Here is a 17,835-nt window from a genome sequence, read left to right on the forward strand (position 1 = left end):
AAGGTTTCAGTGTTTCAGGTTATTTTAACTTTTAAAGCCCTGAGAATCAAAACTTTACTAACCTAGTCAGAGTTTTCAAAGCAAGCTTGAATGGTTATATTGTGCATCAGGAGCAATACAAGTGGCATCTTAGAATTTGTATAAGTGGCCGCTCTATAGCTTTAGCGATACGGGAACATGAGGAAGTTCCTGTTTCAGGAACTGGAAGGATAGAAAAGACTATGCCCTACTTCTTTGTCATACACTGTTATTGTGTGCGTATGTGATGGATTTTTCAATATATTTCTATAAATATAAATCATACATATTTAGTCTACATATACCTATTTGTATAAATATTCATGTGTATTATACATAGTTATTGCACATATACCTATTTATATAACTATAAAGTGTATATTTTAAAATCTGTTGTTAGAGGTCTTTATATTACTGCATAGACATTCTTGTTATATGGATGGGCTCTTCAACTTGTAGGTCCTGATCTGTTGGTTCTTCATACAGCAATGGGGAAAGTTTGTCATTTAAATCTGATTAAATTGTGATTCAAATATTACTGTTCTCGGTGCTGAAAGACTAACAATGTTCTTAGATTTTAATTTGGCTGCATGCTGCAGTTGTTATGGTGATTCAGATAAAATCACTGGTGTGCTGGTTTTCTCTGGATCTGGCTATGCTAGTACTAATATATCCAGCAAATTTCTTTTAAAAAATCCTTACTTAAAGTGAAGAACAAATACTGACTTACTTGAAATGAGGGGTCAAGTTTTAGGTGTAATTTTAATCTATTGGGGTTTTTTTGGTCACTGCTGCTTAGCATTATACTCATTCCTCAACATCCTTCTGGTTTTCTTTCTTAAATGAGAGGAAGAGTTGGCATCCTCAAAATGAAATGTGTTGAAATGATTTATGAAGGGAAAAGTTTTTCTAAATAGGAACATAATGAGTGTGTTTTGCTGATCTCCTTTTCTTCATCTGAAGCAGTTATTCTACCTATTTGTGCAGTGCAAGCAATGGGAGAGATCATCAAAGCAATCGTTTGGAGAGTGGAATAGGTTTGCGCCCTGTAAATTAGATTCTGCATCTTACTGGAAGCATCCTTGTTTTTAACATAATACTGTCATTCTAAATATTTCCGATAGATATTTTTAGGGATTTGAGATTAAATCCTCTCTCCATTGAACCAATGGAAAAACTTACTTGGGTCTAGATTTTTTTCATTTCTAGTCTGAAGAGAAATATTCCAAAATACCTGTATTAGAGCGAGAGCTTATGTTGTGACTGTGCTGAGTAAGAGGGGTTAACTTGTAAGTGGAGTAGTTCAAACATGCAATAGTAGATGGACTGGGGAATTTATACTGACTTGCCAGCACATTTTAAATTATCGCTATTTAGTGTTCACTGAGAATTTTACTCTTACTGTGATAGCTAACTCTTAACGCTTTTGACAGATAAGGAAAACAACCTTACTCTGAGTACAAAGTTCACCAAAAATTAATGCCGACTGCCTGTCTAATGTTTGAGTGTGATAGTTTAGGTGGACATGCACATATTTTCTGGAAATTCCTCTTTTGTCAATGTCCTTATTTAACCTCTCTTCTGACTGTGTACTTGTAATTTAGTAGAAGACAGTATCAATGATTTTTTTTTAAAAGACAACTATCATGTTGGCTCCTAAATGCAGGAACCAAAATACATTTTCCCCTGCCTGCACTGATCTTTTCTTACTGTGAGTTAATGAATGTCTTGTAATTTATTCTGTCTAGGAAGTCCCTTTTAAAGACAAGGAACCAAAATAGATTGCCTGGAATTTTTTTCATTCTGCAAACAAGATAGGACTGTGTAACAGTAGGTGCTTTGCATCCAAACTGTTAGATTCAGTACAAACTGCATATAAAACCTTTGTTAACACAGCAGAATTACAGAAAAATAAAAATGTCAGTTCCAGAAATTCAGCTGTACTTCAGTTTAGGGAGTTTTTAAAAATTGTTCTTTAACTTGGTAATCCAAAAGAGTTGAAATACTTCCTGTAGTGAAGAGCACAGTTATTTATTTCTCCACTAAATCACAACATGATATTCTGTAGTTCTGAAATCCATCAAGAGCTATCTGCTCACAGAACAAGATGATCTGAACAGGCAGAAAGCATTGCCATCAAAACCCCTTGACAGGCATAATCTGTATTTCCAGTTGTAATGAAGATCTCTGACACTTGGAAGAGTAAGAAGTGAGTGGAGATTCAAGCTCATGTTTTGTGTAGTTTATTCCGAGGTCTCTGAGGAGTTCAGCTTTGAATTTGAATTTCATTTTGTTGAGGAATCTTTTTTAATTCACTTGAGGAGACAAAAAACTGTACAATCTGCTCTGGCAGTCAGCTCTGAAAACTTGCATGTATTTCTTTGTTCCTGTTGACTGCTGAGCTTCATTAGAAGACTTCATTTCTCATTTGCAGACATTCTGTGTAATGCATATATATATTAATGACAAACAGGGAAATTGAAGTGCATGTTTATGCACGCATTTAGGTATGGATTTACATAAAAAATCCATTCTATTTAATTAAAAAATGAGTTCCGCTTTGTTCATTCTGTGAAGAGGGAGAAAAAGAGCTGCGAGATAGGTCTCTTCTGTAGTCCCACCCCCCTGTTATGGTCGATCTTGGGTTTAAAGTGGAAGATGAGAAAAAAAAAAAAATTTTTTTTTTTTTTTTTAGTTGCCTTAGCTGTACAGTTTGCACACACAGGCTTAAGAGAAGAATTTTACTGAGGCTCCATTTACTCAAAAACTCAGAAGTGATAGAACTGAGATTCTCTCTACCCCATTATTATTGCTTTTGTACATGTGCACTGCTCAGTTTCAAGATTTTTCAAGAGCTCTGGATTTTGGCTTTTTTTTTTTTTTTTTTTTTTTTAAGGCAACTCGGTGTTCTTATAATACTTTGGTTTTGAAAAATGTTTTTTTCTATGCAAAGGATTCCTAACTGCAATTGATTTAAGTCTGCAAACTGAGCTGTAGAAATCAAGCAGAATGTCTAGAAGATGAGGAACAGTTAGGGTGAGTTTCATCTGCATTAAGTCAATTATCTGCAAGTTAGAAGTCTGAGCTAGCTCTCTTCAGAGACGATGGAAGGAAACAGATCGGATGAATCATCCTTGGCAGGTGTCTCTTTTCTCTGACTATGCAGGATGCTTAGGAAAACTGTCTTGGAGATCTTTGCTTTTTGACATGTAGTCAGCTGACATGAATCCCACCTGCAGTGACTACTTTTTCAAAAGTTTGACTTAACTCTTTGAAATGAAATCACTAGGAATTCTTTAAGTTGGAGGAGGGGTGGAAGGAAGTTGCGTGCTGTCCTTCCTGTTGGATTGTCCTTTTTATTTTTCCTGCGTCGTTGTTGCTTCTTCCCTTTCAGCCTCCGCAATATGAGGTGGTACTTCTACAAACAGCGATCTATTAAATTACACAAATGTGATGCCTCCTTAGAAACCAGGGTACTTCCTACACATGATCTTCTTGAGGAGGAATAGTATGTCATAATGTAAATCAGGTCTACCATAAAGTATATCTGTAAAATGGATTACTTAGGGCCGCTTAGGCAATCTTATTTCTGCTTTGTCTGAGTTTTGTGATCTCCTCTCGTGCACACAGAAATTGCTATATTATAATACGTATTTTTGAAAGAAGCAGACTAGTGTAAAACAATATTATCATCAATGTCGCCAACACCAGTTCAGTTTGTTGAATGTGGAACAGTCAGAGCCTGCAGAAATCCCTGTTGCTGGGAGTATCTGATAGCAGCTGAGGTGTTGATAGCATATAGTGAGCTAGAACAAAGTGGTTCTTTAGCAAATTTATGCTGTCGTAAGAGCGCAGGAGACAGATCTCTCAGCTGTATTCTGGACTTCAAAAAGGAGTACTCCTTAGTGAATACATGGGTTTTATGTAGCTTGAGCTGTCCTACCCTTCTTTCATTTAAATGTTTTGTAATTCATTATTGTGATTGGAGCGCAAAATACAATTTTAATTCTATAAGTGCTTGGAAGCAACAATGTCTTAGATACTTATTTACAGTATTTCCCTGTCAGGAACAATGCCTTGAAGGTATTCACTGAAATCTGAGGGACCCAGGGTTTCCTCTGTATTCAATGGAAAGAATCTCCTGCAGAGGGTGAATCCAAACCCCTCTCTGTTGACCATGCACTGAAATAAAATACCCGATTCAGGACATTAGCATAGATGGTCCTTGACTATCTGTTTTAAAACTTAGGAACTGTGCTTTATTTATTGCTAAGGTTACTCCTCCTGGAAGAATACAGTAATCATTCTGTAAACGGTGTTTTCAGCCAGCCAGTTTGAATCTGGGCAGCATCAAATTGTATGATATAATCCTCTTCTGTATTGCAGATATTTACATGAAGCTTCTAACATTTTAATTTTCTTATAATCTGTGATTTGCAAAGGATAGCAGGGAATTCCTATGGTTTACGTGTGTACTAAATGGCAGGCAGTTTCTCTGCTCCTTGTATGGATGTTAATTCCAGTGTTTCTCTCTCCTTTGGAAGTCAGATGCTCTTCTGTTTTTGCTTAATGGCATGTTTTGTTTAAAAGGCTCTATGGATTCTTGATAACTAACTACCAGTCAGGGTCTGGATTCCTTCCTCCTTCCACTGCCAAAATTAATCCTTTTTCTATTGCATGTCTTTTTTTTTTTTTTTCCTATCCCCTTGCATGATTATTCTTTGTGGGTTACTTACCTTTAGCTCAGGACTTTGGTCTTTCACCAGACCATTATTTTTTTGTGGCTATTTTCAAGATCTCTCGTATAATATGAGGAATAAGAAAGCTTGAAATTGATACAGCAAGTAGCAAGGCTGATTTCTTGTGGCATTTTCTTGTCATTTGTGGGTTTTTTTCCATAGTTGGCCACAGTCGTAGAAAGAGTGACACCGTGTGTTAAGGTGAAGAATTTAACTTTTCTTGATTTATTTCCCATTTCTTCTTCAGTACTCTCAACCTTTACAGTGTTTTTATTTTATCATCCATCAAATGTTTAAGATTTTCTATGTGCTTGCTTTGTCATGCTTTTTTATTTCCATGTATGCATTTTACGGCTCACTAGTTTATTGCTAAATGTCCTTCAAAAGAAGTTGCAGTATCCTTAAACAGTTTCCTTTACCGATAAATTTGTGGTTAGATTTTGTTCAGTAATTTTCAAAATGCATGTGTGGAAAAAAAGAGTTGGTGAAAGTGACTGGAAACCTAGAGGGGTCTCCATAGGAAAAGAAGATGAAGGGTAGTACTGTGAAGATGCTGATTGTGAGGATCTGTGGTAAACATGCACTATAGTGCCAGGAATAGCAAGGTTGTCCCTATTACTGGGAAAAAGAAGTAAATAAACAAAAGGTGAAATTGAAAGGCAGGATTTATCAGTAGCACTCATTGCAGTCAAGGGCATAAAAATATTTAAAAGCAGTATTTTGCAGTTAGTATAGTTTCTGAGATTATTCAACATCCGTTAGGGTAAAATTAGAGGCTTGCATGTGTTAGAGTGTTACCTAGTGTCACAGATGGAGTGAGAAGGAGGCAAAACTAATGTGGTTTATTGGTGTAAAACACTTGAGTTAACAAAGTTCAGTGGTAAGTACGACAATAGTTTGAGATTCGATGGCAAGGTACACTTTGTTATTTACTGCACAGAGGACAGGGTCAGACAAGACTGTCAGGGAGACCCTCCCGTTGAGTCATGAGGTTCAGAAAAGATCCCCTTGCTTTCTAAACTCCCTCAGAGAGGAGTCTAGGTGCGGCTGGATCCAACCCTAGTCCCAGCCTTCGTCAACAGTTTATGTCTAAAGGATTATATAGGCGCAATCAATCCTTTATGTCACTTAGCTAAGATTTCCAAGTTAGCATGCTGTTAGTTACTTACCGAGAATCTGCTGTGGTAAGGAATTGCTCAACCTTGAGGAGTAACCCTTGAGAGGCGTCCCTGCTCAAGGGGAGATCCTGGCGTGCAGCCCGCTGCCGTGCAGGAGAGCTCAACGGGCTCTTGGGCTGCTCACTATTTATGGGGGTAAGATAATTGGCTCATAGTCATATTTGCATACTGACCACTGTGCTTAGGTGGGCACATTCCACAATAGCCCTTGGCTATTGTATTGTTATCTGCCTCCCCCCACATCCACTGGGTGCATCCTTCATGACCAGACACATCCGCCACAGGTGGTTATCCCTTGAAAGAGGTCAAAGGAGGGGGAGTCAGAGATGAGGGGGGGTAGCACGCCGCCACACCTAGTCAGGAGCACTTGAGGGACTGAGGAGCCAAATCTGATTTCCGGATGTGTGTGTCCTGGCAATGACCCCTGTTGACGTTTCAGGTGCAGCAGTGTGCTGCTGCCTATGTGCATACAGGGGAGAAGGTATTCAGCTGCTGGGTGATGTTTTCTGCTTGAATGATTCTTGAGGAAAAGATACTAGGCTGGAAGGAAGCAAAATCTGCCCAGGGCCTGTCAGTTAGGCCACACATGAGTCAGTCCATGGGTGCTTTGGAGGAAGAGACAAGGAATGCTATTAGAAAGAAAAACTTTGTTCCACAACATTGCTAAAGAAAAGGTGCTAGGCTGAATCACAGAAGCTTGCTTGGTTGGTAACTGTGATGTATTCTCTCTTTGCCTCCCTCCTATTTTTGTTTGTTTGTTTAGGTTGAATTTTCCTATCCTCCCCTAAAGCCTGGAGAAGGACACGACAGCCACAGCTTACCAGAGGAATGGAAATACTTGCCATTTCTTGCCTTACCGGATGGCGCTCACAACTATCAGGAAGGTAAGAAATGCAGGAGGAAGTTGTATGTACGACTACTACTGCAACCAAAAGAAAAATCCTGGTATCTGAACAGTTGGTTAACAATTCTTTTCACTCTTAGGCTTCCTGTCCTTTTAAGCTGCAAAATACTTTGGCAGTGATGTTGCTTCAGAGTTCAAAGTGAAAGTAGATCATAGAGGCGTACCTCCTACATCAAGAAATCAGATGTCAATAAAAGTTTAAGGGTTACCTATTATTCGTGTGTATTCCTACTGCAAAACAAGGCTGCCGGCTTTCTTAGAAGGTCTTTGAAGGGGGAATAAACTCTTGAGTAAAACCTAATCCAGTTTTGAGGTAAAAGAAAAATGAAATTCTAAAATTAGCTTTGTAATGTATATAGTCATTATGATATTTTTTTTTTCCCTTCCACTAATTTAGAGATTCTTAGAATGACCTACAAGTCATCCAGTGTCTGTAGAATGACATATTTTGCAAAAACAGCAAATGTAAAGGGCAGGAACAGGAGCTTTAGTGTATTTGTCAGCAGAATGAAGATAGAATGATTCCTTTGCCATGTAGTTACCAGCAAATTCACTGCAGGTTTTTTATTTTTGTGAGTATTGCATTTATTTCGCTGTTTATTTGACAGCAGTTCATTTCATCACCATGACATTTATATGCATGTTCAGTTGTTTCATCTTTATTCTGCACAGCAATGAACAAGGAAGTCACTTAAGACCCTTTACAGTTTTACAATAACAGAAACCCTTTAATACTACTTTTAATGAGATTTTTTTTTTTTTTTTAACTTGATGTACTTGGTTTCTTAATTCTCCAGCTTCTAGAGACCTCATTTGGAAGCAAAGGAAGTAATAGCAAAATAATCCTCTTCCTAGCAGCAATAAGAGCCTCTCTGACCTGCTCTGGGTCATGATTTTTCTTCAATTTCTGTGTTGTCAAATACATAACAAGCAGTAGGCTGCATCCAAAGCCAGGAAAATCATATGCCGCTGCACTTACCTGTTCCCTCTTGGCTCAGTACCATCCCAGTTAACGCTCAACATTGAGAATTTTCATTCCTGCACTAAAAGATTATCCATCTGTGCTTTTTGGTAAGGAAAACCAAAAAGACTTGGCAACAAAACTGATGTATATCCTTGTGTTTTGTAGGTAAGAATACATACGAACTTGGAACAGGGAAATATGTTTCACATAGTAGTTATGTTACATTTACTGTAACTTTCTTAGATATATATTTTTGAGTTTTAAACAAATCCCTGCTGATAGTTGTATTTTTGCAAAGAGGATGACTTAATACAAGAAATAGTCTTAAAGGCTTTCCAGAACCCTAGGTGATCTGCATAATATAATTAAACTTGTTCAAGGGAATAAGATTCATTATAAACAGTCCCTCTTTCTGTTAGACTTCATGCATTAAGGGATTGTCTCTTCTGTTCATTTTATTACTATGAAGCAAACAAAAAAAAAATAGTTTCAAAACAAATTTCACTCATGTTTTGAAAGGTGGTCATAATGTCCCCTCCTTTGCTTAGGATTTAGCAACTTTTTTTCAGTATTAGCAAGTGCATATGTATATGTATGTGTGTGTATACCTCAAGCCATAAATACCTTTCTCTTCTCATACTTTATAGATTTTTTTTTTTTTTTTCATGGCACACTTGCACAGAGACAGCAATCATTTTGTTTGAGACTAGGAGTCACAAATCTGTGTTGTTAGCATAGTGGTACTGCTGCATGGATATCTACCTTGGCAGTGCTAGCAGCTACTCTAATCTTTCAGCTGTATTCTCCTTGGTGGTCCCGTGTCTGTGTCCGCCCCCCCTTTCATTGTTAATGGTATCACACTCCAGCTGTACACCTTGCCTCATAGTGCCTTGTCTTTGCTCCTCTGTACTGAATTGGGAAAGCAGCATGCCTGTAGTTTTCAGTGGTGCTTCTTTGCTGTCAATAGCTGCTTCCGAGAACCTGTCAGAGGGCTTATAGGAGCTTGATCAGGCTAAACATGAGACTGTTGTCAGAATATCCGTGTTGGCAGAGCTGGAGATTCTTCCACAAAGCATCTTGCAATTTGTAAACTAATTTGGGTGCAGGCATAGGTTTATAGAAGACTTTTTCTTTCTTTTTTTTTTTTTTTTTTTTTTTTTTAAAGTCTCAGAATATGTGTGCCAATATTTTCAGTGGTAAACTTTTTACACATGGTGCTGAGAATAAAAATCCTAAACTTTTGTTAGTGACTTATGAAACAGTCTTTTCTTTTTCATAGATACCGTGTTTTTCCATTTGCCACCAAGATGTGGGGATCGAACCACAGTATATGGCGTCTCTTGCTATAGACAGATTGAAGCGAAGGTAACTTTCCATATTGTGAATTATATTAATGAAATAATAGGTTTGATGCATTGATGACCCTAAAATTCAGTGGTTTGTGTTGCACCCATAGTCAAACTGCGTGATCAGCTTACGTTAAAAAAAATCTGTGAAAATGTTCACAGTAGGTAGCTACAGAACTTGAGAGGTGTTTCTTTCCCTTGTGTCAGCAGGCATATTGTGATCTTTTGAAATGCTCGAGGCAATCAAAAAATATGTTTTCATTCTCAAGAGCTAATCCAGGCATCAGCACCAAGTAGCAAAATGAAGCTGACACTCTGTCAGGCGGCCAAGTGATTTTTTCCTGGAAGTAGGCCTCTTGGGTGGAAAAAGTTGAAATTTCTCCCATGTGTGACTATAAAGAATTTTAGAGTATTTCCTGGGGTCTGACCAAGGCAAGCATAGGGATGTTTCTCTTCACCTACCTTCTTTGCCAGAAGTACACCTGCAGAGTAGGCCAGAATCTTCCTGTTCATTGTAGCTGAACTTTTAGCAGTACAGCTTAAAAACTGATGAGAGCTACAGTGTGCACCTGATCACAGTGAGGAAATTGTGTACTTGATCCGCTAGAATATGCCTATGTCTTCAGAAGTAGTAATGGTAGTATGCTCTGTGCACTTACAGTTGAGAAGTTATTACAAATTTCTTTTAAAATTTTTCCCTTTTCCAGTGAAATACCAAGAATCTGGAATGCCATGTGGGTTTGCTTTTTAAATGAGTCTTGTATTCAGAAGATGTAAATTATGTAGTCTGTTTTAGTGTTAATCATACCTTGATTGTATTTCAAGTTCCTGTTTATGCTATAGGGGAAATGCAGATTTTAATTCCATTTCTTTTGAACTAAATCCATGTTGATTTTAGTTCACTCATTACCTTTGCAGCCAGTCTTCACTGTATTCTGTGATTTAGAGTCTTGTTCTATTTAACTATGCAATAACTTGGCTTTATTGTGCTCTTGATTCCTGTTTATGCTGTTTAGTAACCAATTAAGAAGAAGATAAATAGATGTTTAAAATGAACTCTTTGAAACAAGTCGAATATAAAAGAATGTGTTTAATTTGACATGTGTCCTTTTTGATTAGTGGGCTGCAGTCTGCACACTTGCTGTTTTGTACAGTTAAGTGAAATCACTTGGCTGTGTTTCTGCCCCCACCCTTTCTAGGTCTGCTGTTAAGCGCTGGGACCATTTGGTCTGGCTGACAATGTAGTTGATTTTGCAGATGATACTTCCTTTATTTTATGGGAGTCTCAAAGAAAATCCTTGAGTATAAAGCAAACAATTTCTAGGCAAAGGCTTCTCAACCTGGTCCATTTCACAGAAAATGTTAAGAGAAGAACAAGTGATGTGTTGTGGCTTCTCTTCTGTTACATTACCCTGAGTTAAAATGCCATTGCCTTTTCCAGGGCTATTGCCTTTCTCTCATGCTAGTGTCTTTTAAACAGTCCTCTGCATATCATCACAGCTTTATTTGGATCTTTGTTGTGCAAAGCGGGATGAGAACACAACTCTGACATATCAGTGTTATGACCGTTTTTACTAGGTAAGGGCATACTGTTGCATGGTTTGGATATTCCACCATTGAAGGCAGTCAGTTTGAGGATTTCGTTAAATAGGGGGGTGGTATGTGGCAGCTAAACCTGTGAAAGAATTCTTTTTGAAATTGTGTGTGGGTAAAACTACTGTAATACTTCTGTTTCTTAGGCATTAAAAGTACGGCAAGCAGACATCACCCGAGAAACAGTACAGAAAAGTGTCTGTGTTCTCAGTCAGCTGGTAAGAATGTTTGTTAACTCCCAAAACACTTAAAATAACATATTAAAAATTATTTGTTTTCCGTATTCTTATTTGTAACTCTTGGATCCAAACATCTCTCTTTAAATCATTGCAGAGGGCAACAAAATACTGAAGTAAAATTGAATCGGAAGGCTATGGCATTTGAGTGAGCTGCCTTGAATTGGTATTTCCTTGTGAGAGTAATTGTACAAGTGTCTGCCTGTTGTCAGGGCCCAGGATATCTATTTGCACTTTTGATTATTCTTAAGTGCTACTAACTTTATTTCATGTAGTAGGATTGAGGGGTTTGGCCATTATAGTAACTGGAGAGAGTGGCTATTGACAACTGTGAAAGAGATTTTAAGATAGTCACACATATTCTTGTTTTGAAGGAACATCTGGTATTTCTACCTATTTAGTAAAAGCTACTGATCACCATGCAGGGAACAGAAATTCTTTCTGTGCTTAAAGCTGAAGAAAGAACTATTACTGGAGCTGCACAAGCAGTGTTAAGGCAGGAAAGTACTTTTCCAGAAAGATGTTCAGTGATGGTATGTGCAAAAGGGAAGAAAATAGAATTGTCGTCACTTAAAATGAGCACAGAAGGATGCTGTGAGTTAGCAACTAAGGACTGCCCCTTCATGAACTCAGTGTAACAATGGGTCTATATTGCAAGATAAGAATGGGAGAAGATTAAAGCTCAAAATGAGTGTCTAAATAAGGTTTTTTCACTTGCTTTTGTGTTTGTTTTTCTTCCAAGCCTTTGTATGGGTTACTTCAGGCAAAGCTACAACTCATTACGCATGCGTATTTTGAAGAAAAAGACTTCTCACAAATTTCAATTCTAAAGGTAACTTTTAAGTAATAGCACACAGAGCAAAGCTTTCAGTGTGTGGCTACAGACTTTAGTGTTTTTGATTAGCGCTCAAAATATTCCACTTGCATGGGTCATTTAGTTATTCAGCTCTTGTAATAACTTAACATAAACTAAATGAACTACCCTAATCAGATAGAGGGTCAACTTCTGTTTTGTAGTGAAATATAAGAACAAGTGTGATTGTCAGCCTGTATCTCCGTTGACTCTGTTAGCAAGATTTTACTTTAATTCCTGAAAAAGATGTTGAAATCCTTGAATAAGTGAATTCTATTTATTCTGGATTTTGTGTGACTGTGTTCCATTAATGGATTCTGGGTTTTTTTTGCCTTTGTTCTAACTTTTACAGGAACTTTATGATCATATGAATAGTTCCTTGAGCAGTACTTTGCTAGAAGGGTCACAAGTTTATCTTGGTAAGTGACTTTTTTTTGTACAAGCAGCAGAGATAATGTTACGCTAATCAACATATTCCCTTCCTGAGCTAATTTGTTTATGTGCATTAACAGATTAAGTACCAGAGGTCTGTGTGCCTGCACAGTATTCTGTTACGCATTTCTTTATTAGTGGATATAAATAAATGTCAAATAAATGTAGTGTTGCTTTCATAACAGGAGTTAGTTGTAGGTTGAAAGCCATGTTACCTCTTGACAGTCTGACAAGCAACTGCTCGGCTACTTTTGGGAAACAGTACCTTCTTAATTTTCAGATGGAACTGTTTGATGGTATGGGGTGCTCAAGTTTTCATCTACCTGTTCTTTGGGATATCTCCTATTTGATTCTGACTCTTCCTTGTGATTTCTGAATGCGCAGTGTAGTATTTACTTCAGTGTTTCAATAATGCTGTGTGGCAGCCAACAGGAGTAACTCAGAGCATGACTATTCATATTATTATTGTCTCCATTGTAGATTTAACTCTTGCTCCTGTTCAAAAGAAGGAATTTGATATGAGTTCTGCTATTGAAATAACTTGGTTCACATAGAATGTATAATGGGTGTCCCTCTCCCCCTGAAAAATGATGACAAGTTAAGTATCTGTACTAGCTACTAAACAGCAATAGTTACTCTCTTTTTGGTATCTCAGGTCTGTCTCCTCGGGATCTTGTTCTTCACTTCAGACACAAGGTAGGTGTTCTCTTCCAGCTATATAAAGCACAACTCTTATTTTGTAGAGTAAAATGCTTTGTGAGGAAATGAAAAATAAACGTGTCTAGACATACCTGAGCTAGGAGTAAGAAGATTGTTTCTAAGGGCTTCTGGTTACAGCATTCTGGTTTCCCTTGCCCTTCCGCCTGCATAACATCAGTGAAAGTAAGTTCCAGACTGAGAAGTTTTGTCTGTCTGTCTGGATTCCTTGGAGATTTTTAGGTTTGTGGGACATTTCTTTTGCCCAGTCCCAAAGTGCAAGTGGTATCTTAGTGATGGTCTTGTTTCTATTTCCTGCTTCTCATCAGATGAATGCGATAGAATAATGTTGCTAAAGTCTGTGCAGACACAACTTGGAGGATTTTTCCGTGTATCTTGTAATTTTTGCAGCTTCTGTCATGATAGAACCTGAGGGGACTTGCACCTCTCCTTTTTCCTAATGACTATTGAAATTTAATGTGTATCCTATAGCTAAGGTACAAATAGTATTTAGAATCTTTTATTAACTGAGAGGCATCAAGGAAACAAATTTGAGAATCTGGATTTCATGGTGTATTTGTGCCTGCTCAGCAGATCTTTGGGGTAGAACTCATTTTTGTTTAACTTCAGATGTCTGCCAGTCATGCCCCAGTAGCATCAGTGTTTTTCTTTGAGTGTAGAGAGTCTGGATAGCCACTTCTGATCTATGTGCCTCATCTGTAGATGCCTAAAATTTGGTGAGGTGAACGCTATTCTTGGTATTTTGCTGAATTCTTTTCTATATTTCTGCAAAGGAACTCTTTTATGTTTATGCCATTTACTGTTTTTTAAAATTCTGGAATTACACAACATGTTCTTTCTGATAAGCTTTGTATGATTCAAATTACACAATTCTTGTTTGTGCAGGTTTTTCTTTGTGCATCTCAAATGCTGTTTCAAAATGAGTGCTCAGGTGGAACGCTGTTTTTCACTGGTCAAATGTATTTGATCGTTTGACAGTTACGCGGTGATTAACGCGAAATCTTGAATAAGAGATTGTGCTTGCACAGTATTTGTGACAAATGGCACTGGTTCACTAACCATGTTTTTCCTTTTTTTGTTTTTTTCAGGTCTTGATCCTTTTTAAATTGATTCTTCTAGAGAAAAAGGTAACATTTTGTAGGCTGAGGCAGGTAATTGAAATAGAAATGCAATTGCTAATTTTTTTTCATATGAAGCTATGTAGAGTATACTAGTGAAAAACAAACTGAAGTAAAAAAAAAAGTATACTTTGCATCCATATATAAATTGGGAAATTATGTTAAAAGTAACTTCTGTTTGTTGACATACAAATTTGCCTCCACTTCTGTTCTGTCCACACTCTGCCTTATTGATAGCTGTCCCAGCCAGAGTAAGTAAAATGTGATTAAATGCGAGTGCATAAACGTACCGTACATAAAAGACAGGAAGGGATATACATAATGCAAATAGGTACCTGTGTGAAGGAACCGATACGAAATGCTGGTACCTAAAAGGGAGCATACAGCTTTACAGGGGTTCAGTGAGCAGAACTCCTGGTTTGACTTTTAAATAGGCCTACCAAAGGAAACAAGCGCTGGAAGTGTCCTTTGGACCTGAATTGCATGGACACTTGCAGGAGACAATGTAACAGAGCTGTATCTGTTACGCCAGACTGAGCTCAGACTGTAAACTGGTAAAAACTGTTGAATTCTAGGCTCCGTGTTTTCTTGGGGCTATCTTACTGCCTCAGAAGCGATGCTCTCTTAGCAATTTAAGTGGAATATGCAAAATGTACAAGCAGGTGTAAAATACTAGATACATTTGTTTTCTTCTGTGCCTATATTAATACCCTGGAATAAGAACATTCAGTGAAATGACTATGTATCGGCTCCCAGACACATTTATGCAGGGATTATTTTTTTGTTTGTTTTGCTTTTTAAAAAATTTTTGTTTCAGTTTCCCAAATATTACTTTTTCTTCAGTGCACCTGGTGTGTTAAAACCCAGATTCTTCAGAGTGCTGAAAAAGAACATTAGGTTTTCCTGTTAGCTGCAACTGGAAAGTTAGTAGGACTTAATCTGTAAGACATCAAAACAGTAGTGGTTTTTTTTTTTTTTTAAATCTATCTATACGGCCTAGGTATCTTTTGTGAGGCAGTAAATGTGGCTTTTAAAAATAAAAGTAGCAGCTTCTCCAAAGCTTTTGCACTTGCCACTTAATTCTGTAAGTCGGATATACCTTGACAGTTCTAAGTATTTATTGGTGAGAATACATCCAGTTTCTGCATTAAAGAGCCATTTGCTAAAGACTGCTATATTAAAGGCTATGCAAAAGGTATACTTGAGAAAATATGATTATGACACAGTAGGATTACAGATGTAGAAATGTATGTAATCAAGACTCGATATGCAAGCTGAAAGTGTACAGTGATTTTTATTTTTTTTCCCCCAACCATAAGTGGAAAAAATATTTTCCAGTTAGGGTTTTGTAAAGTATCTCTACAGATCTGTTTAAAAACTTATGGTAGCATTTCATCAGGTCAGTTCAGCATTTGGACATATATAAACAAAATACCGAGCTGCAGTTCTTTTCTGACGCTGCTCAAACCACAGGATATAAATGCACAGGAAGAGGGGAGAGGGAGGGTTTCCCAGGCATGTTCATATGACTCAAACATACAAAATTGTTTTGAAAATAATCGGATGCTTATTCAATAAACCTGCAGGTTGCTTTGTTTTTATTTTTTCCTAAGCTCAAACAGGAAGACAACACTTGGAATTTCGAAAGGAAGAGTTTTGTGTTTCTGGCACTGCCTGGTTTTTCTGGCAGATGTTAAGGTTCCAGAATAACTGTGGGAATCTGTATGTTAAAAGACCTTAAATATAATATGCAAGAAGCCACTAGTAATGCTAGTAATGCCAATTTTCCTTGAGCTGAAAAAATGCCTGAATGCCACAGACCAATTTCCTTTAATCCTTAGCATTTTGGTTGATGCCTTTCCACAGGCTACAGGAATTTTTTTTTCACCTCTCAGCTGTTATTAGGCTGGAAGACTACTTCCAGATGGTAATCATCTGACTTTCTGCCTCCAGGACCACCCAGCTTGCTGATGTAAATTTTGTAGACCATGTAACAGGGTTGGGAGGGGTAAGGAAGTGTGCACCCATATAGATGGAAAGATGGCAGAGGGACTTGATGGAACAAATATAGGAAAGTACTTGGCTTAAGTAAGCGGTATACCCAAACGAAATCCTAGACTGAAATAGATTCCTTGAAAACAAGGTACTTTTTTATAGACTTACTTTTAAGCCTACAGAAATAATTAAGTTTGACTAGGAATACATGGTATCTAAGAATCTAAACCTGTAGGGGTATCATAGGGTTTCTGTTGTAGTTCATTGCTGTTATATCATGCGTCTTTCACACATGCATTATTGAGCAGCAGCTTAAAAGAAGTTAGACTTTTTTTATTCCCATTGGAGTCAGCCGAAAGTCTTCCCTCAGATGAGCTGCTTGTTCTTTGCATCTTGTGTTTTCTGTGGTTGTTGCAATTTAAATTCACTATCTTGAACACAGAAAAAAGAAAAACTGTGCAAGATAATATGCATAGTCTACTTCTAGCTGAGATACCATGAAACATTGTTTGGTATGTGTTAGGACTGCATAGGTCTTTCTCTTGGTTCCATCAATTCGCTAGCTTGTAGACTTGCAAATACTAGTGGAGCATGAGTTATTATTCATCAGCCACTTCTGAAGTGGCTTGCTAGCTTACAGCAGAAGTCTTTTATTAAGTCTAAGTCTGCAAACTTACACTTTTAATTTCATCATACACCTACTAAACTGGCCTGCGAAGTCATCAAGTTAGATCATTCTGTATTCCTCTTCATTGTTGATTCTTTGTAATGCTCATTTATTTTTTGTTAGTAGTGTGCTCCTTGGGGATCTAAAAATGGCACTGTGAAACAAGTTGATTGTCATGGGGTTTTTTTGGTTTTGGGTTGGTTGTGGGTATTTTTTTTTTTTTTCTTCTCTTCTCCCTGAAGGTCTGTCTTGGAGGAGCTACAGAAGTAATATTCAGTCTGCCTTGTGTTTCTTCTTTCATTTCTAGCCTTTGACACCCTCCTTTTGAATTCCAAATTTACTAATCCCAGTGTCTCTGATTTAATGAAGGAGATTCTGTTTTCCCATGTTATGACTTAAGTGCTTTACTGGAGTTAGTATCAGTCATGTCTCCTGTTTCCAAAAAATCTTTTTTATTAATCATAAGAAGATACCTGTGATAAATGTGTGCTGCATTTATCCTGTTTTTCACTTATCTGCGTATTTTTAATCTATTTTCTTAGAAGAGATGTTTTTGCGTAGGTTTTTGTCAGAATTCTGGAATGGAGATTATTTGGCCTCTTTGATTTATAACAGAGATTTTAATGTACTACAAATGAGCAAGAATTTATGTGGCATGCCAGGAACAACTTTTTTCTGTCAGTCATTCAGTAACTGGATCAATTTGGGGAAAAAAATCTGAACAACACAGAAAAATCTGAATGATTTACAAGTATATGTTACACACATGTGTATATAGAGAACATATGTATTACATATATGAAATACAAGGATACGATAGACGTATTTAAATACTTTGAACTGTTGTAAGAGCTTTTGTTGGTAAGCAGGCTTTCTAAAATAACATAAAAAGCAATGTCTTGAATAGTTTGCATGTGTTCTGTCTGTCTTTGTCATGCTTAAGTATAATTTCATTTTTCTCATTCTCTCCTCCCTAATTCCCCTTTCTTCTTGCACACTCTCTTCCCCCCGTGCCCCTCCCTCTGCCACCAGGTGCTGTTTTATATTTCTCCAGTAAATAGATTGGTGGGAGCTC

General features: G+C 37.3%; 1 protein-coding gene and 1 long non-coding RNA gene across 2 annotated transcripts in view; both read left to right on the top strand.

Annotated features, from left to right (window-relative positions):
• The window catches only part of LOC118451925, a 9,498-nt gene extending 3,228 nt beyond the window's left edge, over positions 1 to 6,270 (top strand). The window contains exon 3 of the long non-coding RNA XR_004841513.1: positions 6,260 to 6,270. This is a non-coding gene — a long non-coding RNA (uncharacterized LOC118451925). The remainder of the gene's footprint in view (positions 1 to 6,259) is intronic.
• A 291-nt stretch (positions 6,271 to 6,561) lies between these two features.
• AVL9 (AVL9 cell migration associated) overlaps positions 6,562 to 17,835 on the top strand; it is a 27,071-nt gene continuing 15,797 nt past the window's right edge. The window contains exons 1-9 of the mRNA XM_035890837.1: positions 6,562 to 6,609; positions 6,699 to 6,819; positions 9,083 to 9,168; positions 10,889 to 10,960; positions 11,721 to 11,810; positions 12,184 to 12,250; positions 12,919 to 12,959; positions 14,069 to 14,107; positions 17,793 to 17,835. The exon at positions 17,793 to 17,835 is cut by the window's right edge and continues 1 nt beyond it. Of these exons, the coding sequence (XP_035746730.1) occupies positions 6,562 to 6,609; positions 6,699 to 6,819; positions 9,083 to 9,168; positions 10,889 to 10,960; positions 11,721 to 11,810; positions 12,184 to 12,250; positions 12,919 to 12,959; positions 14,069 to 14,107; positions 17,793 to 17,835 (607 nt within the window). The remainder of the gene's footprint in view (positions 6,610 to 6,698; positions 6,820 to 9,082; positions 9,169 to 10,888; positions 10,961 to 11,720; positions 11,811 to 12,183; positions 12,251 to 12,918; positions 12,960 to 14,068; positions 14,108 to 17,792) is intronic.

The sequence above is a fragment of the Egretta garzetta genome, unplaced genomic scaffold (assembly GCF_000687185.1).
Source record: "Egretta garzetta isolate BGI_Z169 unplaced genomic scaffold, ASM68718v1 scaffold713, whole genome shotgun sequence".
In the NCBI taxonomy this organism is placed as follows: domain Eukaryota; kingdom Metazoa; phylum Chordata; class Aves; order Pelecaniformes; family Ardeidae; genus Egretta; species Egretta garzetta.